Source organism: Schistosoma mansoni, chromosome 1 (genome assembly GCF_000237925.1).
Source record: "Schistosoma mansoni strain Puerto Rico chromosome 1, complete genome".
Classification (NCBI taxonomy): domain Eukaryota; kingdom Metazoa; phylum Platyhelminthes; class Trematoda; order Strigeidida; family Schistosomatidae; genus Schistosoma; species Schistosoma mansoni.
Genome location: NC_031495.1, coordinates 62,918,929 through 62,939,899, shown reverse-complemented (window position 1 = coordinate 62,939,899; position 20,971 = coordinate 62,918,929). Strand labels below are relative to the sequence as shown.

The 20,971-nt window shown below is 39.1% G+C and overlaps 2 protein-coding genes across 2 annotated transcripts; both read right to left on the bottom strand.

Annotated features, from left to right (window-relative positions):
- Window positions 1-392: 392 nt before the first annotated feature.
- Smp_196220 (putative zinc finger protein) lies at window positions 393-9,633 on the bottom strand (the record flags this gene model as incomplete). Its single annotated transcript, XM_018795150.1, has 5 exons — window positions 393-566; window positions 4,808-5,789; window positions 7,231-7,292; window positions 7,340-7,426; window positions 9,148-9,633. The coding sequence occupies 5 exons, from the start codon at window positions 9,631-9,633 to the stop codon at window positions 393-395; spliced, it is 1,791 nt and encodes a 596-aa protein (XP_018649492.1).
- Window positions 9,634-13,250: 3,617 nt separating this feature from the next.
- Window positions 13,251-13,601, bottom strand: Smp_200230 (uncharacterized protein; the record flags this gene model as incomplete). Its single annotated transcript, XM_018795149.1, has 1 exon — window positions 13,251-13,601. The coding sequence occupies one exon, from the start codon at window positions 13,599-13,601 to the stop codon at window positions 13,251-13,253; it is 351 nt and encodes a 116-aa protein (XP_018649491.1).
- Between the last annotated feature and the right edge of the window lie 7,370 nt (window positions 13,602-20,971).

Sequence of the window (20,971 nt, the reverse complement as noted above, 5' to 3'; positions counted from 1 at the left end):
GGATTGGTTGAAGTTAGACATTAACACTGTTGGATGCCGGCTCAGCTGTCTAGAGATTAGGCGCTAGCGCGCGAGACTGGTAAGACCTGGGTTCGAATCTCGTGAGGCGAGATCAATGATGCGCACCGCTGAGGAGTCCCATAATAGGACGTAACGGCTGTCAAGCATTGCTTCCAGGTTTTCCATGGTAGTCTAGCTTCAATTGACTCATAAATGAACTAGTCAATGGTCCATAAAATCTTGGTGGAAAATAATAATTGTGATTAAAAATCTTGACTACTCATAGTAGTTTGTCTTTTATTGAACAAAAAAATATTGAAAGTTGTGTTACATTGTGATAAAAAAAAGTTTAGTAACATTACATTCAAATGTATACAAGTACATTATTTCTCTTATTGAAATGGTAAACATCTTGTGTTAAAATTATTCTGATTATTATTCGTATTATTATTATTGTTACTGTTATTCAACGGATTCGATACACCAGTAGCCATAGGATTCCAATTGGGGTTAGCAGCTCGAAGTGCATTTGTAATTAATGATGAAGCATTCAATGGATTAGGTGGCTAAGAAAAGTATTTAGAAAATAAATATATATCAGAAGATAAATGAATTATAAGGAAATTTTAACGACATAAATTCAAAAGTTTGGGTAAATGAATAAAGATAAAGTTTCGTATAATGGTATCAGTCAGTCAGTCACTACGTAGAACTTCGTACGTACGTACATAGATCAGTTCCAGTTGCCATACCACATTAGCACACAGATGCAGTTGTCGATTCAAATCCCATAGTGGTACAAGTAGTAAGAGTATAAGCAGTTATGTGAAAGATTAGGGTTTGAAGATGTTATTGAAGGAGTATAATCTAATGAAATAAATTTGGAGAGAAAAAAGATAGAGACATGAAGAATTCAGAAGATTATAATTTGGCAGAACACAAAGAGAAGATGTACCTTCGCAATTACAAACGATTTTTAGCCAAGTCATTCAAGGTCTCTAACCATCGATTGCTCTGATCTCACGGATCCCGACCAGGTAGTCTATACCTACCAGCATGGGTCAGTCCACTTGTCAGTGACTTCATGGCATTGTGCCTCGTTTTGGTCTGACCGTACCTAGCTTTCTTCCAGCCTACTGCTATAACATAAAACATCGCTCGTCGGGGCAGTCGGTGGTTGGGCGAACGTAATGTAGTATCAGTTTATATGTTCAACCCACATACTTTATTCTAGCTAGTGGCCAAGCTAATTCACCTATCCATTATGAGTCATATTTTGATCTTGTTCATTATTCGTTTATTAACCTTGACTATATTTTTTGTATGAGCGTATGTGTATGCACACTTCGTATCTTATTCAACATATGTCTGTCATTCATTTCTGTCTGACTATAAATGTTAATTAACGCTTGCTTAAAACGAGTTGGCTTCCCAGCCATCTCCAATGCATGACATTTATGTTTCGCTCGCTAACGTTTGCTTATGTGCTCACAGCTTTCTGGCCTTCGTCATTTGTCAATAAAATGTAATTGCCGCTTCCTCTCGCCTTCTGATTCTATACACCGTTAAGATTGGTATAATAACGGTTATCGAGGTGAACTATTAACGAAGCACGGTATAACATAATTGGAGGCCTCGCCGAGATTTAGGGACAACATTCGTTTGCCATATGTTTTGATATCTGATTTGTTCGCTGCTTTTAGAACTAATGACGTGTTAAGGTTTCTTTTATTGTCGCATACTGGGGGTACTAAGCTAATTTCCGCTCCCGTGTCCACCAAGAATTATGTGCCTGTCTCTTTGTAAGTTAATACGATTAGCCAGAAAATAGTTTTCGAGTCTAATGAACCACAGCTGCGGGTTGGTGACCTTAAAAGAGGGGACTGGAAGATTAAGAGTTCTCACGGACGAAGTTTGCTGTACACTTGACATAGTATTTTCGGAAGAGATGCTTAAAAAAAAATTTTAAGTAGTACACAAAGAGATAAATTCGACCTCACAAGCACTCTCCTCCCAGACGAAGTAGCAGAAAGCGTACGAGAGGCGTTATCTAAACCGGACACTGAAAGGCCATACGATGTATTAAAGCAGGCAGTAATTAAAGCAGTCTAACTATGTGACCAACAAGCTGTTGAGCAGCTTCTCAACCAAGTACAAATGGGGGATAGAACTCCATCACAGTTAAAAACTTTTATGAAAAGTCTACTAGGTGATAGAAAAATAGACAATAACTTATTTTATCAACTGTGGCTTCGCCGACTCCCGTCCAGTATTCAGCGAATCTTAGCCGTTGGAGATACTGACGCTGACATAGACAACATAGCAAAAATAGCTGATAGAGTATACGAAAGAGCAAAGCAAGCAAGCCCTCAATCACACAGCGTGATAGTAGATGATAGAATCAGTACTCTGCAGAAGGAGATAGATGTTCTGTGTCGCAAACTCACAGAGTTGACCCAGAGCGAGAGACCACGAAAATTATCACGAAATGGCACGCGCGGTAGAAGCCGATCAGCTTCCAGAAGATGCGCAACTCCGCTGATATGTTGGTATCATCAAAGGTATGGTTATAGAGCAAGAAAATGTTTACAACCTTGTAGATTTAACACGGCAAGTAAGCGATACCCTCGATTGTCCATGACAACGCCAGCAGCGAACATAAAGCCCTCAAACAGCCACCTATTTTATACACAAGACCGAATGACAGGCACACAATTCTTGGTGGACACGGGAGCGGAAATTAGCTTAGTACCCCCAGTATGCGACAATAAAAGAAACCTTAACACGTCATTAGTTCTAAAAGCAGCGAACAAATCAGATATCAAAACATATGGCAAACGAATGTTGTCCCTAAATCTCGGCGAGGCCTCCAATTATGTTATACCGTGCTTCGTTAATAGTTCACCTCGATAACCGTTATTATACCAATCTTAACGGTGTATAGAATCAGAAGGCGAGAGGAAGCGGCAATTACATTTTATTGACAAATGACGAAGGCCAGAAAGCTGTGAGCACATAAGCAAACGTTAGCGAGCGAAACATAAATGTCATGCATTGGAGATGGCTGGGAAGCCAACTCGTTTTAAGCAAGCGTTAATTAACATTTATAGTCAGACAGAAATGAATGACAGACATATGTTGAATAAGATACGAAGTGTGCATACACATACGCTCATACAAAAAATATAGTCAAGGTTAATAAACGAATAATGAACAAGATCAAAATATGACTCATAATGGATAGGTGAATTAGCTTGGCCACTAGCTAGAATAAAGTATGTGGGTTGAACATATAAACTGATACTACAGTAACACGTGTCCCAGCCATCTCAACTGATGAAGTTTCACTACTTCATCAATCGATTTGCCATGCTTACCTAGTATCCATTTCCTAACAACTGCATTACTTAACCGATGGTCCAACGATTTTCAGTACGTATAATGATATAATCACTACACAACTGTCAAATTAAAAAACTGAACAAATGTTCCATCCTTGTTTACTGCTTCTGACCAATGTAAACCTATGATCTTATCATAGCAGGTAGACCTGATGATCGCTAGATCCAAAATAAGCCATAACTTATTTACAGTACTAAGCAAGGAAATGTATTGTTTTATAATTTTCAATTTAGTCAGCAGGTAGTTGATGTGATCATTATCCAATGTGATGTAAGAATTACTGATTTAATTTCGATTGAATTGGTTTCATAAGTTTACCAAGAACTCGGTTTCGGATCACGCTTTAGTTACTCGAAGGTTGGTCAAACTAGAGTAGATGGAACAGTGTTCAAAATTGTAATCTACTAGGTGAAAACCAAATATCTTTTGATCAACAAGTTACCGGTTCAGTGGGCAGATATCAATAACGTTTGACCTAATAGTCAATACCTCTTGATTTAATAATGCCACCTTTCTGTTTGATGAATTAAAAATAGCCCCAACCTTATACACTACAGTCTATTTACGTAAAATTTATAGTTCATAAACTGTCTCAGTTGATCCTTGACCCAGTTTCCCTCACTAACAAATTCAACTCCCTTGAAAAAAAAATTCCTTGTTAACAATAACAATAAAAAAGTACTCCTGGAAGTGACAATCCTTCCGTATTACTGAAACTGTGTGGAGAATTGGTAGTGTTTATCTTTAAAAAAACAGTTGTTATATACACTACTTATGGCCAATGACTTATGTCGATAGAATTTCACAGCTCTATCAACTAACCGACGATCAATACCCACTATCCAGCCCAACGCCTCGACATTACACTATAGTCAAACAATGCTTCGAAAATATACTGGGTAATTGATTACTAACACTGCACAACTATCCTCAGTTTTCAAAGGCTCAATTTCAGTAAAAGATTAGATAAGAGCGAAGTTTCAGGTTAAACTATGATTAAGGTCAAAGGCCTAGAAACGTTCTGGACTAAAAAGAAACACTACCCTGTCATTTTCAATGTTTTTTTTACGCTTAACCTTAGTTTATTGTGAAAATTATCACTGAATATAACGAAGACAATGTCTCAGTGGGTTTTGTGAAGACTGCTTGAATTTGTAGGTCGTATTCTAGTGGCTAAGTGTTAGCCACGAAACCTATAGGTCGTGTTTATCATCCCTGGCGATATCATGAGTTCGTGATGCCAAGGATGCAAATACTAGGACAAAATAGCTATTTAGTGTTCGCTAATTTTCAATACCACTCTCCAAATGAGTTCAATCTCTTATGAATTTAACCTACAAATGACGATATTAGTCAAAATAAGTGATTGGTAAAATGAATAAATAAAATATTCATACATAATTACCTGCATTTGATTACTAGTCAAAGATTGTTGAATTGTTGCTCCAGATAGATTATTCGTACCACCAACTACTGTCATTCCAGCAGATTTCGACTGGGCAGCAGCTGCTGCTGACATCGCCGCTGAGACAACAGCAGCTAAAGCAGCAACAGCTGAAGCGCCACCAAAGTTTTGATTATGTTGTGTAGACGAAGATGACGGAATTGAAAGTGAATTGGCAAGAAATGCAGACGGTGGTGGTGCTTGCTGTAATGGTCCTGGTGGTGGTGCACGAATATTCGGTGTCCCGATAGACGGTGGAGGTGGAAGTGTAGGAGGAGGACAGTTTGTGAATTGTTGAAGTTGAGGAAAATTACTAGTAACAGTATTATTACTGTTACTATTATTGTTAGTAGTAGTACTACAACTGTTGTTTAGTCTAAGAGGTCGAGGTATTCCCATAGGAAGTCGATTTGAAAAAATTGCTGAAGATGAGGTCTGTGCAGGCGGTAACGGTAAAAGGCCACTGTTTTTCTGATTATTAATATAAATATTCGGTTGAGTTGTCCCACAAGTTGGTGGAATCATCGTATTCATAACTAACCTTGGTGATGGACCTAACAAAGACATTGGAGGAGGTACACCAGTCGTTGTCTTATCTACGGATAAAGGAGTAGTCACTTGATTAGCATTTGTTGTTATAGTTTTTACAACGCCGGAGAGCCGAGACGCCTCTTCCGTGTAATTGACTTGGTTTGGCAAAGGTGTAATTATTTCTGGATGTGTAACCATATCATTTTTAGTTATCATCGTACTATTGGTATTATTATTACTGTTATTATTAGCGACCGAAGTAGTTGCAGTTAACCCAGTACGATGTCGATGGTCAATATGAGCTTGAAGATCACGATGACTGAGATATGTACGTCGGCAACCATCACTTTCAAAGCACATGAATATTCCTCCGACTAAACATCGTTCCACAGTTTGTATAGACTTTTGACATCTAATTAGAAGAATATACACATTAAATTATTAAGAATACATTGTATAGATAAATAGAAATAACTAGATTAATTGCTCATTGAATAGTCATCAGTATGACCGATCAATGGAGTACATAAACCATGTGAAAGCTCTCTACTTAAACACTACTAGTCAGATTAGTTAAGAGTTGATGCTGTGATCTCTCTCCGATTTGACCGTGCGAAAATGCTATAAGCATAAATCTTCCATTTAGCTCCGTATATTACCTGGGCCAATGCTTTGTGCGGCAGCGATAATAAGAAGCTCAATACGGATTGCGTTGGAGGAATTTATTTTAAGCGTTCGTTTATCCAGACAGACATTCAGAATAAGAAAAGAAGCGGAGAAGACGAGTGAGATAACCCGATTTGATCAAGCGTGACTGAATATTTATAGTCATACAAAAATAAGTCACAGACATTTAATGAGTAAGATAAGCAATGCACACATACACTCATCTAGAAACAAAGTTAATAACCGAATAATTAGCAAGGTTAAAATGTGTTTCGTAATGGATGAGTAAATCGGTGTCTGGAATCTAGAATTACCCATATGGGCTTAACATAGTACCAGACACTACAAATTCATCTCACTTCTCTGAAAGATGTAAAAGAAAACTACATCAATAACGATATAAAAAACCGAATACCTCTAACGCTTTCCTACCCAGCCAAGCGTTACCTAATAATCCACATTGTGGAAGCCGCTGGAATAATATTCGTGAAACATTTCAAGCGATCAAAGACGATGTTTCAGGATGATGACTGAATTATTATCAATTCTGCCGAGCCTTAGTATAACTAACATGAAGTTGCTAACGGGTGTCAGGAACACTTCAAGAACAATGACAATTAAGCACAGAAAGATACCAAACATCTTCCCAAGGGTGAAAATAGCTTTTTTCTGAAGTGCTCTCACACATCATAATTTTGCAGCTCCTACCATGAAATTCCAACCCACTCCCTTTATGTCGAAGGGATGTTTCTACGTAAGTGAGGGAATGAAAACCAAATATCTGGAGGATACATTTAGATGAGTTAGAAAATCCTGATTCCAAACCAACCGTGTATATGTGCTCCGGGATCCTGGTGGGACGAATAGAGTATAAACTTATTTTAGTAACAGGCTACCAGGGAATTAGGTTTCCTGACATTGATTCACTTTCCCGTGGATTAGATATCCAGGAAAAAGATTGGGAGAGTAGTCCCACACTAAAACACGGCTTCTGATTAGGCTCTTAAGTAGTACCCCAGCCAACAAATATGATACTGTATAATTATGAAGAAAATGATCTATTCGCTCTGCTGCATAACTAGCCCAAACAATATCTGGAATCCAGTGTCAAAGTACACTTGTCAGTCAAAAGAATTTAAAAAATATCAACGTATGTGAGGTACAGACATACGCGCAAATCAACTTACCTATTACATTTTTTCATAAGATTCATAGCACATGTATAACATAATACATGCTTACAAGGAAGCTATTTTGGAGAAAAAAGCACATTATTGACAAAATAGATCCACCTACCAAACGTCCATAGATTACAATTGGTAAATCACAAATATCACAAAAATGAAAAACTGTATCCTTTGCTTTTTCACCAACTAACCAAACCTATTTCGTAAGGAATAAAAATAAAAAGCGGGTGAAGGAAATAAATAGGATAGATAGATTCTCTAATTAGACAGTCATTGAAAACCATGGAGTAATTAATTGATGTCGACATGATTCTAGTATAGGAATCTATGAAACTATCCACCTATGATCCTATTGTGAATTGATTACTTTAGATTAGCTTCAAACCACTTACCTGAAACTCAATGCACCATATTTCCAAATCCAAACAATTTGCAATACTACATGATTATTATTCACTTTTATCAGTGGAATGTCTCATATTCAACTACACTAGCTATAATTTCTCACTGGACTTCAAAGAACTCATTGAACAGCTATTTACTAGTGGGAACTCGATTATTATTATCATTATTACTGGCATGAAAATACTTATGAAGATCAATTTTAAGAAATCCCTCATGCTAGTAGATTTTTTTGTCCTGATATCTTTTATAATATAATGATAGTGAACGTTTCGGATCGACATATCACTGAGATGTGATTCGTGAGCCTATGGTACTACTGCAGACCTAGTTGATGAATGACAAAAAAACAGGTCAATCGACGAAGTCAATTTGGAATCTAGTCGTTATGGTCCTATCATGAGATTTGCGGCTAACGCTATTTTTGCGTGCACCATCGATATATAACTACAGTTGAATAGATAGTTAGCCATCGTGAATGTAGGATCTGGTATGAACGTGGATAGGTTAGATCGATATTCTGCACATTACATCAGCGTAACGACAGACGAAATTAACAAGATGGGAAACAAAGATGAGATAATATGAATGCCGACTGTAGTGATCTAGATATGAGAAATATGGCGTGGAAAGAGTTAATGATATGCAACAACGGAAAGTTAAGAATGACAGTCAAATCAATTAATCAGTCATATGGAACAGAAACTGGGACATATCTGCATCGACCCAAGCTGAAATATTAAATCAGCAGTGAGATGAAATTATCGAACATAATGACAGGGTAGTAAAAGTAATGGCAATATCAATGGTAGTAGAAAAGATTAGGCGTTGAGAATATGATTTAAGCATAAACCTGGGAAGTAAAAAGTGAAAGACAGTTTTGAGACTCATGATCTAAGGAAAGGTAAAAAGTGAATGCATTCGCTCTACCGCGACTGCTTCTGAGCTAAACCACCAAATGTCTTCAAGCACTAGTTACGACAATCGCCACGACCCCAACAAATTTGTCTGAACCTACCTACATGGATTGATCTAAAAGTTAGTGGTTTTATAGACATCTCATACCTTTGTCCAGACGTTCAGAATCTTCTAAAAACTGTTATATCTCTATTCAATGGCTGAATGCCCATAAAAAAATGTGACCCTTAATTTATATATCATATTGAAATAATACAAGAATTTCTTCAGATTCATGTAAATGAAAATGTCTCCACTTTCCCAATGCAACACCGGTGAAAATCTCTTCTAAAAATACCAATCCAGGATTTCATTCTACTACATTACCCAACGCGATTCACCAAGCCGACTCTAAGCAAAGGTGTGTAGGATACACACCATTACTAGTAGTAGTATAATTACAGTAGTGTTATTCAAGAAAAAAAACTATACAAACACCGACTTGTAGAATGACGTTGAGATGTTCATCAATAGAAAGCTTGAATAGCATCACAGAGTAAAAAGTTAATTAAAATAAATTTCAATGTTAACAAATGCAATAATTCAATAGATAATTACATTATTTGTCCAATGTGCACGCTTAGAACGATCCCTCGGATCTTTGATACATTTGGCACTTGGTGAAACGTTTCTTGAATTGGGGCTGTGTGATCGTGAACGAACTGAGTGATACGAACAACTCCTTGTTCTACTTCTAAAAAACGATTTTCTTCGACTACGATAAGATCTTGATCTGGAACGACTAGCAGAACGTGAACGCGACGAGTAAGCTGACCGATCATGAGAGCGTGAACGTGATCTAGACCATGATCTGGAACGTCGACTGCCAGAACGTGAACGAGAATAGTTGGAATGACTTTTGGACCTAGTGCTCCGACGTGAATGGGAACTGCGTCTAGAAAATGATCTAGTTGCTGATCGGCTACGGTTCGAGTGTGTATAACTCCGTCGAATACTGCCGCTTCTAGATCGACTTCGGCTTGCGCTATGAGTGCGGGCTGTACTTCGGCTTACAGATCTTTGGGATCCAGGTGAACAAACCATTACAAATTGACAAAAATCGTTCTTAGTGTCTGAAACAGAAAAACAGAGACAACTGCAAGTAAACCCATAATTCAAATTTCTGATCAAGTCGAAAAATAAAGTTGTTTCCATAATCTTAGTACCTCAGCTGCATTCAAACTACACTCAACTCAAGTATTGCACTACATTCGTGTATGAGGTACTAAACTGTACTAGCTTTCTTGCCCGAATTCCAAGTTACGGCTGCATTAGGTCGTCGAAGTCCCAGTGAACGGTGTAGCGATTTTACAGAACATGAGGCGTATTTGGGGTACGGTTGTGCTGACACTCACGAGAATCTTGGAGACATCCCAGAAGTCGATAAATGTCACTTAACGTGTCCATTTAAGAAAAATATGTGCAAATATAGACCAAATTATAAGCCATAATGCCCATAAATACAATAAAGGACTGATACATCCAAAACCTAACAACCGAACAGACGTACCGCAGGCTTGATACTTCCCGGTCTTTCAGTCTTCAGTCTTCAGTAATAAGGATAGGAGGTCTATTGACCTATATTAATCCTTGCAGTTTGTTACACTGTGGAGGTCCAATCTCGTCTTGAATATATCAACAGAAGGTGCTGATATTACGTGTTCTGGTAGAGAATTCCAGTAATTCACTACTCGGTGCGAGAAACGAAACTCCAGACGTAGACCATTTGATCTTGGTTTTTGGACTTTCTTCGAATATCCTCTCAAATGATTAGCTCTATATGGGAGTAAAAGATAGGACATGTTAGTGCCAAGGTCATCGTTCAGGATACGATATGCCAATATTAGATCACCCCGTATTCGCCGGTAAGATAACGGAAATAAGTCGAAGTGTCTCAATCTGTCTTCATAAGATAGGCCGCATAGGCTTTTTACCACTTTTGTCCAGCGGCGTTATACTCGTTCCAACATATCCGCCTCATATTTGAAACAAGGACTCGCTGCTTGAATCCCATATTCCAAATGTGGCCGTACGAAAGTTGGATATAATAACCTAAACATTTCCTCATCCAGATACCGGAAAGATCTACGAATAGTCCACAATACCCACAATAGCCTTTCGCAGCAGCAGCCTTACAGTGACTGGTTGTTTTGAGATCATTACTTAGTATGACCCCTAAATCTTTATAGTTTCTTACTTTGGGCAACACTAGTCCACATAATGTGTAGTAATACGAATCATCGTAGTTATTTAATTGCATCACTACACTTTTGTTAGGATTTACTTCTAGTGACCACCCTTTCATCCATGCTACTAATGAGTTAAGATCTTCCTGTAATACTATTCTGTCTGACAAGATATATATGGGTCTCCAAATTTTTATGTCATCGGCGAATAGTAGGACGGATGACTTAGCTATAGTTGGTAATCCGTTTACATAAAGTAAAAAGAGAAGAGGACCTAGGATAGTGCCTTGAGGGACTCCACTTTTCACTGGTCCCCACAATGAGAGAGCGCCATTTACTCTTACCCTTTGTCTCCTGTCATGAAGAAAGTCACTTATCCAGTCTATGACTGCATAATGAATTCCAATACTTTCCAGTTTTAATTTAAGACCAGAATGGGAAACCTTATCAAAGGCTTTACTTGGAACTATGAAAATGACAACTGCAGGAATATTGTGATCTTTCGCCTCAGCCCAATCTTCTCTTGCAATGAGAAGATTTGTCAAACATGATAAGCCTTTCCGAAAACCATGTTGTTCCTTGGAAGAAAGATTGTGCCTTTCCACGTAGTTTATAACAGCCATCCTAATAATTTTTTCCATCAGTTTTACAACTGCACTAGTTAAGCTGACGGGTCGATAGGTTCTAACTAAATCTCTACTCCCAGCCTTATACACCGCACTGATTATCGCGTCTTTTCAGTCTCTGGGCAATTTGGACTACCTCAGGGACATATCAAACAGTACCGCTAAAGGTTCAGCAATTTTATCTGATAAGGCTATCATAATCCTAGGATGAATATCATCAGGACCACTGGACTTATCAGGTTTAAGGTGCTGTAGTAGTCTTAAGACAGTAACTTTCTCAATAACTACAGGGTCCATCAACAAGACGCCACAATCATAATGAATAAATGGTCGTTCCTCATTATGGGTAGAAAAGACTTTACTCAAATATTCAGATAAAGCTTCGGCTTTTTCGGTATCATTTCTTGCCAAAATTAACGGATTTTCTTGTATCAAAAGTGATGGGATTCCATCACTTCCCTGAGTTCGCCTCTTTATATACGAGAATAACCGTTTTGGACTATATTTATAATCCCTAACCAATTGTTTTTCAAGAGATTTGGTATATATTCGGACAAAAGGTGTACGGTGCATTTCCATATTTGGCAACTGCGACGAATCAAAGAGTTTTCTCTAACACTTCTGGTTGTAATTGTCGATCTCTCTTAGTTTCAAACTGCTGATGATTGCTGTAGGCTGCTTTCATGATTAAAAGTAAGTGCATTCTCCGTACCTAGTAAGTAGTCGGCTCACATATAATATAAGGTGAATATTGAAAATCATGAGTTAAGTTAAAGTCTGTTGTTTACTTTTTAACGTTCGAAACAGAAATGAGTCTGGGGTCATTAGTCAAGGTGTACATTGATGCTATCATTAGGGAAATGTCGTAGAATGATGTAATTAGGGCGCAAACAAATGAGTGAAATCAGAGACAACTTCGAAAATGAAATTTCTGTTCGTAATCATTCACGTTATAAAAAGCTTATGCCTAATGACGAGTGGTTTTGACATCTTATCGAAAGTTCAGTCACTTCCCAAGCAACCACCGACCGAAATAGTCTACACCAGAGACTTAAATTTTCGGTTTTCATTTTCAGATCATTGTCGTTTCCACACCAAAGGAGTCTGGAATAGAGAATAGCAGTCTGGGTTGGTTTAAATATTCACTATCGCTCAGTCAAAACCAAAACAGAGTAATAAGACAAACGAAGGTTCTCAAAAAACATTACTACTCAGTTATCCAAACCAATAATTGCCTGGTCAGCAATCAAATTAACGTCAACAAGTAAATGTTCCTATCACTAAGTAAATGTTACCATATCCCTCCTCGAGAGATCACGTACGGATCCTTCGAAAGATAATGCATAAAATTTTGTTCAATTACGGATAACTATTGTTCAAGCGGGATTGATGTCGAGTTCTCGTGCCAATCATCTCTTTGACTCATGTCTATGACCTTGAATTGGTTTCACTTCCTAACAAGAGGTCCTATTGCAAGCGAGATTGAGCGATTGCGTTAAACATGAGTCCACTCATGACTGTACAAAGGTTGCGACAACAAAAACGAGCTGCGATAATTTTAACGTGGGAAAAGTATGATAATTAGAAGTATTTGAATTGTAGTATAAACTAGTAATCCCCGGAATAACGCAATGTAATCAAGAAGTATTAGATGAGCCCGAACGAATGTATTGTATTTGGAATTCAAAATTACAACAGTCATCAATACGAAGAAGTCATTGATTTATTTAAACATCACATCCGCCACAGCTCGAATTGGAGTGTAAGTGTCTGTAATCGATTGCTCGTCTTCTTCTTAAGTTCATCTTACATCTGTCCGACGGTGTATTGGATGTAGACTCTGTATTATCTAGAATGCACTCATTAGTATTAGAATTAACAACCGAAATTGGAACAGACTCACCTGGGTTCTGGAATTGTATACAATCAGCATGCCGGCTTTGTAGTGAAACCATTGATATTTAGAATTTGCATCATGGACTTTCCAACAATATCCTCCCCCACGAAATAATGTTGGGTCCTTACTTCGCAATGTTTTAGCCAATATGACGTTCCCAATTTGCATTATCTTCTCAAATCTTACGCATCGACTACTGCATGTGAGTATTTGGGAATAAACACTGATATATGATTTGAGGTATTCCATCCTGTGACTTTGACTTGAATAAAAATCATGATACATATACTTTTTGTTATTCATATTAGAATATACAGATGGATATGCATTGATATATGTAATTAACACATGTGATTTAACTAGGCTTGATTTACCTGCGAAACAATCGAATAGAAAACATTCATCTGCCTCATATTCATTAGGATAATCTTGGAATTGATTTGGATTCTCTGTCTGTGCAAACTTCACTTCTGGACAAGCTGGTTCTCTGATTATTTCGGTAAATTTTGTTATCCCCTCTGATTCATTATACCCCTGACTAGGGATTCTATTCAACATGCATTGTTCGTGAGAGTATCCAACATATGACACAATAACATCAGAAATATGACTAGAATTCAACTCATAAGAAACATATTTGTCACATTCATTAGGAATATCATTAGAGATAAATTGATTGTGAGGACCACTGACACTTGACATGATATCAGAATTCGATTTCTCTGAAATATTTTCCTCAGATTGAATAAGAGTTTCATTAGAGAATAATGGATCATCAGGGAATTCTGCATCTACCAAAACTGAATCTGGCTTTTGATCATGATTTGACTCATTCAACATTTTGTTCTCAGAGTTGTAAGAAATTCCATCAGAAGTATGTGAATTATCACGACAAACCATATTTGGTACAATAACATGAGAAATCCGATAAGTTTGTTGACTAAAAATTTTTGTCTCACAATGATTCTGGGTTTCATTCAACTCTGGACTGTTATATGACGTTATACTACTTCTAGATAAAGATAACTGATCATTGGAAGCGTCCATCTTAGCATTACTTTCAGCGAAATGAACCATGGTATTACAAACTGACTGAATGTGTCCAGTTATACCACATTTAAAGCATTTAGAATTACGAAATATACATGAATTACATGGGTGAAACTTGCCGCAGAACAAGCATTTACTAAACTCGTGCTCATCATCATGGACTGTTTCACAGCTCAATGAAGTATTATCTGAATAACTTTGATTACGCATCGAACTGCGACGACTTATTAAAGTGGAATTCCTGAAGTTCTGGAGAGTCATTTTATCGGATTTTTCTCTCTTACCGCATCCGGAATTTGTATACTTTATATGATCCAACAGTAGTTGCTTGAGAGTTGCATAGGGGAGTGAAATCGGTTTGTCTGGAAGTGCCAAAATCTTTATAAGGCTGTATGCTTCTTTCCCGATGAATGTAAGGAAATGGGCCACAATATTAAAATCCTCATCGTCTTCCTTGGTCATAGCCCAGATTTCGAACCTCTCCATGTACTCCTCAAAAGCATTAAAACCTGAATTTATATCCAACCGTTCCATTACAGGCTCAATCGCGACGCCAATATGATAATTAGAAGTATTTGAATTGTAGTATAAACTAGTAATCCCCGGAATAACGCAATGTAATCAAGAAGTATTAGATGAGCCCGAACGAATGTATTGTATTTGGAATTCAAAATTACAACAGTCATCAATACGAAGAAGTCATTGATTTATTTAAACATCACAATGCCTTAAATGCGACAGGGTCCTCGCGTGATTTTAGAATATCAAAGATAACCATTGTGAAAATTAAAACAACACATATAAGCGAACAGTTGTTTTGAATAAGATTATGCTCGGCGGAATATTCTATTTCATTGTGATTATTGACTCATCTTGGCCGATGTCAGTTCTTGGTGAATAACATAAAACTCGTTCCTAACTCTAACTATCGGTTTTAAGTAATAATCATTATTCTTAAAACTACTTTGCATCCCCCATTTAGCCCGAGTAAGTGGATGGACGTTCTCGAAGCCACAAGGTCATACGTTAATTATAGTCCACGAGAATCATCTTCTCTCTCTTTGGCTAGGAAACTGATCAGGTAATAGAGTAGTTTTTGTTTCTTTGCCCAAGCTCGTTGGTCTTCAATCGAACTCACTCATTTCTAGCTTCAAAATCAAACATGTAAGTCAGTCCTATCAAGGCCATATCCTGAATTGAGACACGTTCCGTCCAGTGTATAAATGGGTAAACATCAAGAAAGTAGCAAATCAAATTTATATCTTCCAGTGGATGTGATGACGATAGAGAAATAAATCATTCATATGGACATGGAGACCTATCCTCATTTTGATAAGAATGATTTCTGCGAAATGAACCTGGTATAAAAGCCACAGATATTCAGGGATTGACAGAACCTATTTTCGTGATAACTTGATAATTGAAGGGTACCTATCCAGGTAAATTAAAGGCAATGAATGAATGACAGCGAAGGTATCAATATTCTGAGAATCGTTTGACTTAATCTGCCTGATAGTTTAGAGGGATGCGAAACACAACACTCACATTCGTAATCTCGCGCAGATTTGTGATCGAGCACGTTCGACTCTTGTATGTCCAGCAAAAACTAAAGAGGTCAGCGTCCCTGTCATTGACTTACTTTACTGACTGTGTTTAGGGCAAATTGAACCCCACAAAATTTCTGACATTCGTGCTTATTTGTTCATATGTAACTTTCCAAAATAAGTCATGTGCGCTCTAATTTTTTTATTTCATTACGTCTGATACATATAAGGAAAATGTCTGCTTTTGAAAATTCCGAATCAAAAAAGCTAAAGATAATACTCACTTGCTCTGCAAGTCATTGAGGAACTCTCATTCTGAGTCACTCAATGCACTAACACACTCTGATAGTAAGGCAAAACGCTACCCTAGTGTGACTGCGAAGAATTTAATCTCATCAAATATTATTTTGAGCAAATTGCCAGAGTCGAACGACCCAGATCCCAAAATTAGACACGCCCATGATTTAGAGAGTCGCGGACAATATATCCGTAGCATATTCCCAGATAACTCTTGTTAGGATATTCACAAGAATATCCCAAAAATTATCTCGAATGTAAAATGGTATGTTTTCAGACTCTTCACATAATTCGCATGTTATTTCCTATTGGCCATTATTTACAGTGTCCTAACTATGACTTTCATGTGTCGTTTCCCTATTGGTCAATTTTGAGTCGTCCTAATTATAACCTTCACGTGTCCTTCCTTTCCATTGGTTACTGTTAATAGTCATCGTAACTGTATAAATATGCCTTGTCTGTAAACCATTTTTGTTCTGCTGCTGACCCCATAAACAATTCTCATTTAACGGCTGTGTTCTGATTTATTGGAGTTGGGGAACAGTATTGGGGTCGAACTAGGATATCTGAATTTGGTCAATCGGTAGAATTTCGCGTAGTCCTATCGCAATACGCTATATTCGCATTATAACAATTTGGCGACGGAGATTTTGCAAACAAGTTGCTGACTAGCTATGGATCCAGTTAAATTAGAAGAATTGTTCAAGCAACAGCTGAAGCTGATGGAGATGCTTACTCAGACGCAGATCTCTTCCCGAGTCTCATGTACACCAACAATCCCTCAATCAGTCGACGGTATTACCAGTAGTATTTCAGAGTTTCTTTATGATCCTGATGCCAATATTACATTTGATACCTGGTTCAGACGTTATGAAGATCTTTTTAAAGTCGACCTTGCTGACAGAGATGATTCGTGGAAGGTGCGTCTTCTTCGAAAACTTGGTCCATCAGAGCTTGATAAGTATTGCAACTATATTCTACCGCAGAACCCACGAGACCGTTCCTTCGATGCCACTGTTCAAACTCTCAGTCAACTTTTTGGTGACCATCATTCACTTTTCAATACGCGTTATCGCTGTTTAAAACTGGTCATGAACGAGTCCGATGACTTCTTAACCCATGTTGGCATTGTCAACCGTGAGTGCGAACGGTTCAAGCTCAAATCCCTTACCGACGACCAATTCAAATCCCTCGTATTCATATGTAGTCTTCAGTCACCCAAATTCTCCGACATCAGAACTCGATTGCTGAACCGCCTTGAACAAGACCCTACGCTGACACTTAATGCAATCGCCGACGAGTATCAACGCATTGTCAACCTGCAGCGTGACACCACTTTGGTCCAATCTGGGGGCCAGGGTGGTTGCGAAGTTCACGCTGTCCAACGTCAGAACAAATCTCCGAGATCAACAACCTGTGGTCCTACGAAAGCCAATGCTCCTTCTTTCTCTAATCACTCCAGACCGGTTCACAAGAAGCCCCCCTCTCCATGTTGGCACTGTGGAGCCTGGCATTATGTGAAATTTTGTCCATTCAAACAGCAGCTGTGCGATCGCTGTCATAAAGTTGGTCACAAAAGCGGTTTTTGTCAATCCCATCGACCCAATAGCCGTCGAAATGAACAGACGCAGCATCGTTATCCTAAAAAGCCGGTTCCCTCATCAGGGAGTTTAGCAGCAGTCTTTCACACTCATGCCGCCACGCGACGCAACTTTCTTACCCTCTCAATCAATGGTCAGCCAGTTCGATTGCAGTTGGACACTGCATCAGATATCACTATTCTGTCAAAAGAAACTTGGCGAACCTTGGGTCAACCCCCCATCAAACCATCTTCGCAGACAGCCGTTAGTGCATGTGGTGGTCATCTCCGCCTTCATGGTGAACTTAACTGCTGTATTTCGTTCAGAGGTACAACCTTCAATGGTACGTGCTACATCACCAAATCCCCTCTCAATCTTCTGGGTTTAGATTGGTTCGAAGAACTTGGTCTTGCCAATCTACCTATCAGCACTATCTGTAATCAAGTAAAAACTCCTGCTACTACACAACAGCATGCTGCAGACCTCCAAAAACGATTCATTGAACTCTTTCAGCCTGGTCTTGGTCTTTGTTCCACAACTGAAGCTGTTTTGAAACTTCAGCCAGAAGCTACGCCAGTTTTTCGTCCAAAACGTCCAGTCCCATATGCATCCCTACCTCTGGTCGACGCTGAACTGCAACGTTTGGAAACTGAAGGTGTCCTTGTACCTGTTTCTTATTCTTCATGGGCTGCACCAATTGTGGTTGTCAAAAAGTCTAATGGTTCCATACGCATCTGTGCAGACTTCTCTACAGGACTCAACGCGGCGCTACAACAGCATCATTATCCGCTGCCGATCCCAGATGATTTGTTTACTATTTTAAATGGTGGTACCTACTTCGCTAAGCTAGATCTCGCGGATGCTTACCTTCAAATTCCTGTCGCTCGCGAATCGAGAGAACTGCTGACAATCAACACTCACCGAGGTCTTTTCCAGTATACCCGATTACCCTTTGGTATCAAGACTGCTCCAGCGATATTCCAGCAGATTATGGATACTATTCTGGCAGATGTTCCTGGTGTTGCTACGTATCTTGACGACGTCCTTATTGTCGGCTCAACTGCTGATGAATTGCATTCCAGAACATATTTAGTTCTACAACGCCTCCAAGATAATGGTTTTCGCCTTCGTTCAGAGAAATGCCAATTCTTTCTACGCTCCGTTAAATACCTGGGGTTTATCTTTGATGCTTCTGGACGACATCCTGATCCTCAAAATACTCATGCAATCCAGCAAATGCCTGCTCCCACTGATGTCTCTTCACTGCGATCATTTTTGGGAATGGTTAGCTACTATTCAGCATTTCTACCATCACTACATGAGGTACGATATCCATTAAATCATCTGCTAGAAAAGAATGCTACTTGGAATTGGTCCACGCAATGTGAATCAGCTTTTTCAAAACTTAAAGCCATGTTAAGCTCCAAACTACTGTTAACCCACTACAATCCGAAACTACCAATTGTAGTTGCTGCTGACGCTTCAACCCATGGACTGGGTGCCGTACTACTGCATGTTTTTCCCGATGGTTCAGAGAAAGCAGTGATGCATGCTTCGAGAACACTAACAGCCACTGAAAAACGTTATGGTCAAATCGAGAAAGAAGCCTTGGCTCTGATTTTTGCTGTCCGGCGTTTCCACAAATTCATTTACGGGCGCCGTTTCACTTTGCTCACAGACCATAAGCCGCTGTTGTCAATTTTTGGATCAAAGAAAGGCATTCCTGTTCATTCTGCTAATCGTCTTCAACGTTGGGCGTTGGCGTTACTGAGCTACGACTTCGACATCCAGTATCGACGTTCTGAAGATTTTGGTCAAGCGGATGCATTGTCCAGACTTATCAGCAAGCACTCTACAACTGATGAGGATATACTCATAGCCACAATAGCAACGGAAGATGATTCTGGTGCAACACTATTGGCGAATGCCGTGCGAGCTATGCCTGTTACGGCTGAAAACGTTCGAGAAGCTACCAGAAACGACCCGATTATTCGAGAAGCAATCACTTATGTTCAGAGCCGATGGCCAGTTAAGCAGTTCAGTGGTGAGATGCTACACCTAGCGAATCGTCGCAGCGCTCTTTGTGTTGTCAGTGACTGTCTGATGTTTGGTGACCGTGTAGTAATTCCAACAACCCTGCGTGCCAAGGTCCTACGCCAATTTCACGCTGGTCATCCAGGGATAAACCGTATGAAATCTATCGCTCGTAGTTACGCATACTGGCCGAACATGGACAAGCAAATTGTCGACTTCGTCAAAACATGTCCACATTGTCAGACAGCTGCGAAACATTCTCCTAAGTTGCCACCAGTACCCTGGCCCAAGTCAGAAAAACCCTGGTCGCGAGTGCACATTGATTTTGCCGGACCCCTAGATGGTACCATATATCTGATACTGGTCGACTCCTTCTCCAAATGGCCGGAGATATTGCCGATTGCACCACCCTCTACAACTCGAACCATCCAACTCCTTAACCAGATCTTCGCTCTGCATGGTCTGCCAGAAACAATAGTAACAGACAATGGTTCGCAGTTCACATCCAGTCAGTTTCGAGAATTTTGCTCGCAAAACTCGATCAATCATGTCCGTTCTCCGCCCTACCATCCGCAATCTAATGGACAAGCTGAACGCTTCGTCGATACATTCAAACGTGCCATGCTTAAGGCAAGAGGGGAGGGAACAACACACGATATTATAGAACGATTTCTAATTGTGTACCGGACGACTCCTCATGATTTATTGCCGAACTTCAAATCCCCTTCGGAGGTACTTATGGGACGGAAGCTACGAACAATTCATAATGCAATGACACCCAGGCGAGTAGCCCAACAGAGTCCTCACATGAAGAATACCCGAATTCCTTACGAAGTTGACGCAAAAGTGTATGTGCGGGACTATAGACATGGGTATGATAGATGGATAGAGGGTGAAGTCGCAAAGAGACAGGGGAAGGTCATGTATGAGGTCAGAGTAAACAAAGAAATCTGGACCAGGCACCATAATCAACTAAGGCCAAGAGAATCCAAGGAAAAAGTTGAAGTTACGAAACGCATCCCACTCGATTTATTACTGGATACTTTCCAACTTCCGCCAATACCTACAACGGAGGCAACTCAGTCATCTAATCAAGCAGAACATTCTTCAAGTTCTCGGTCGTTACCTCGAAGGAGGTCGGCACGCAAACGCAGAAAACCAAAGAACT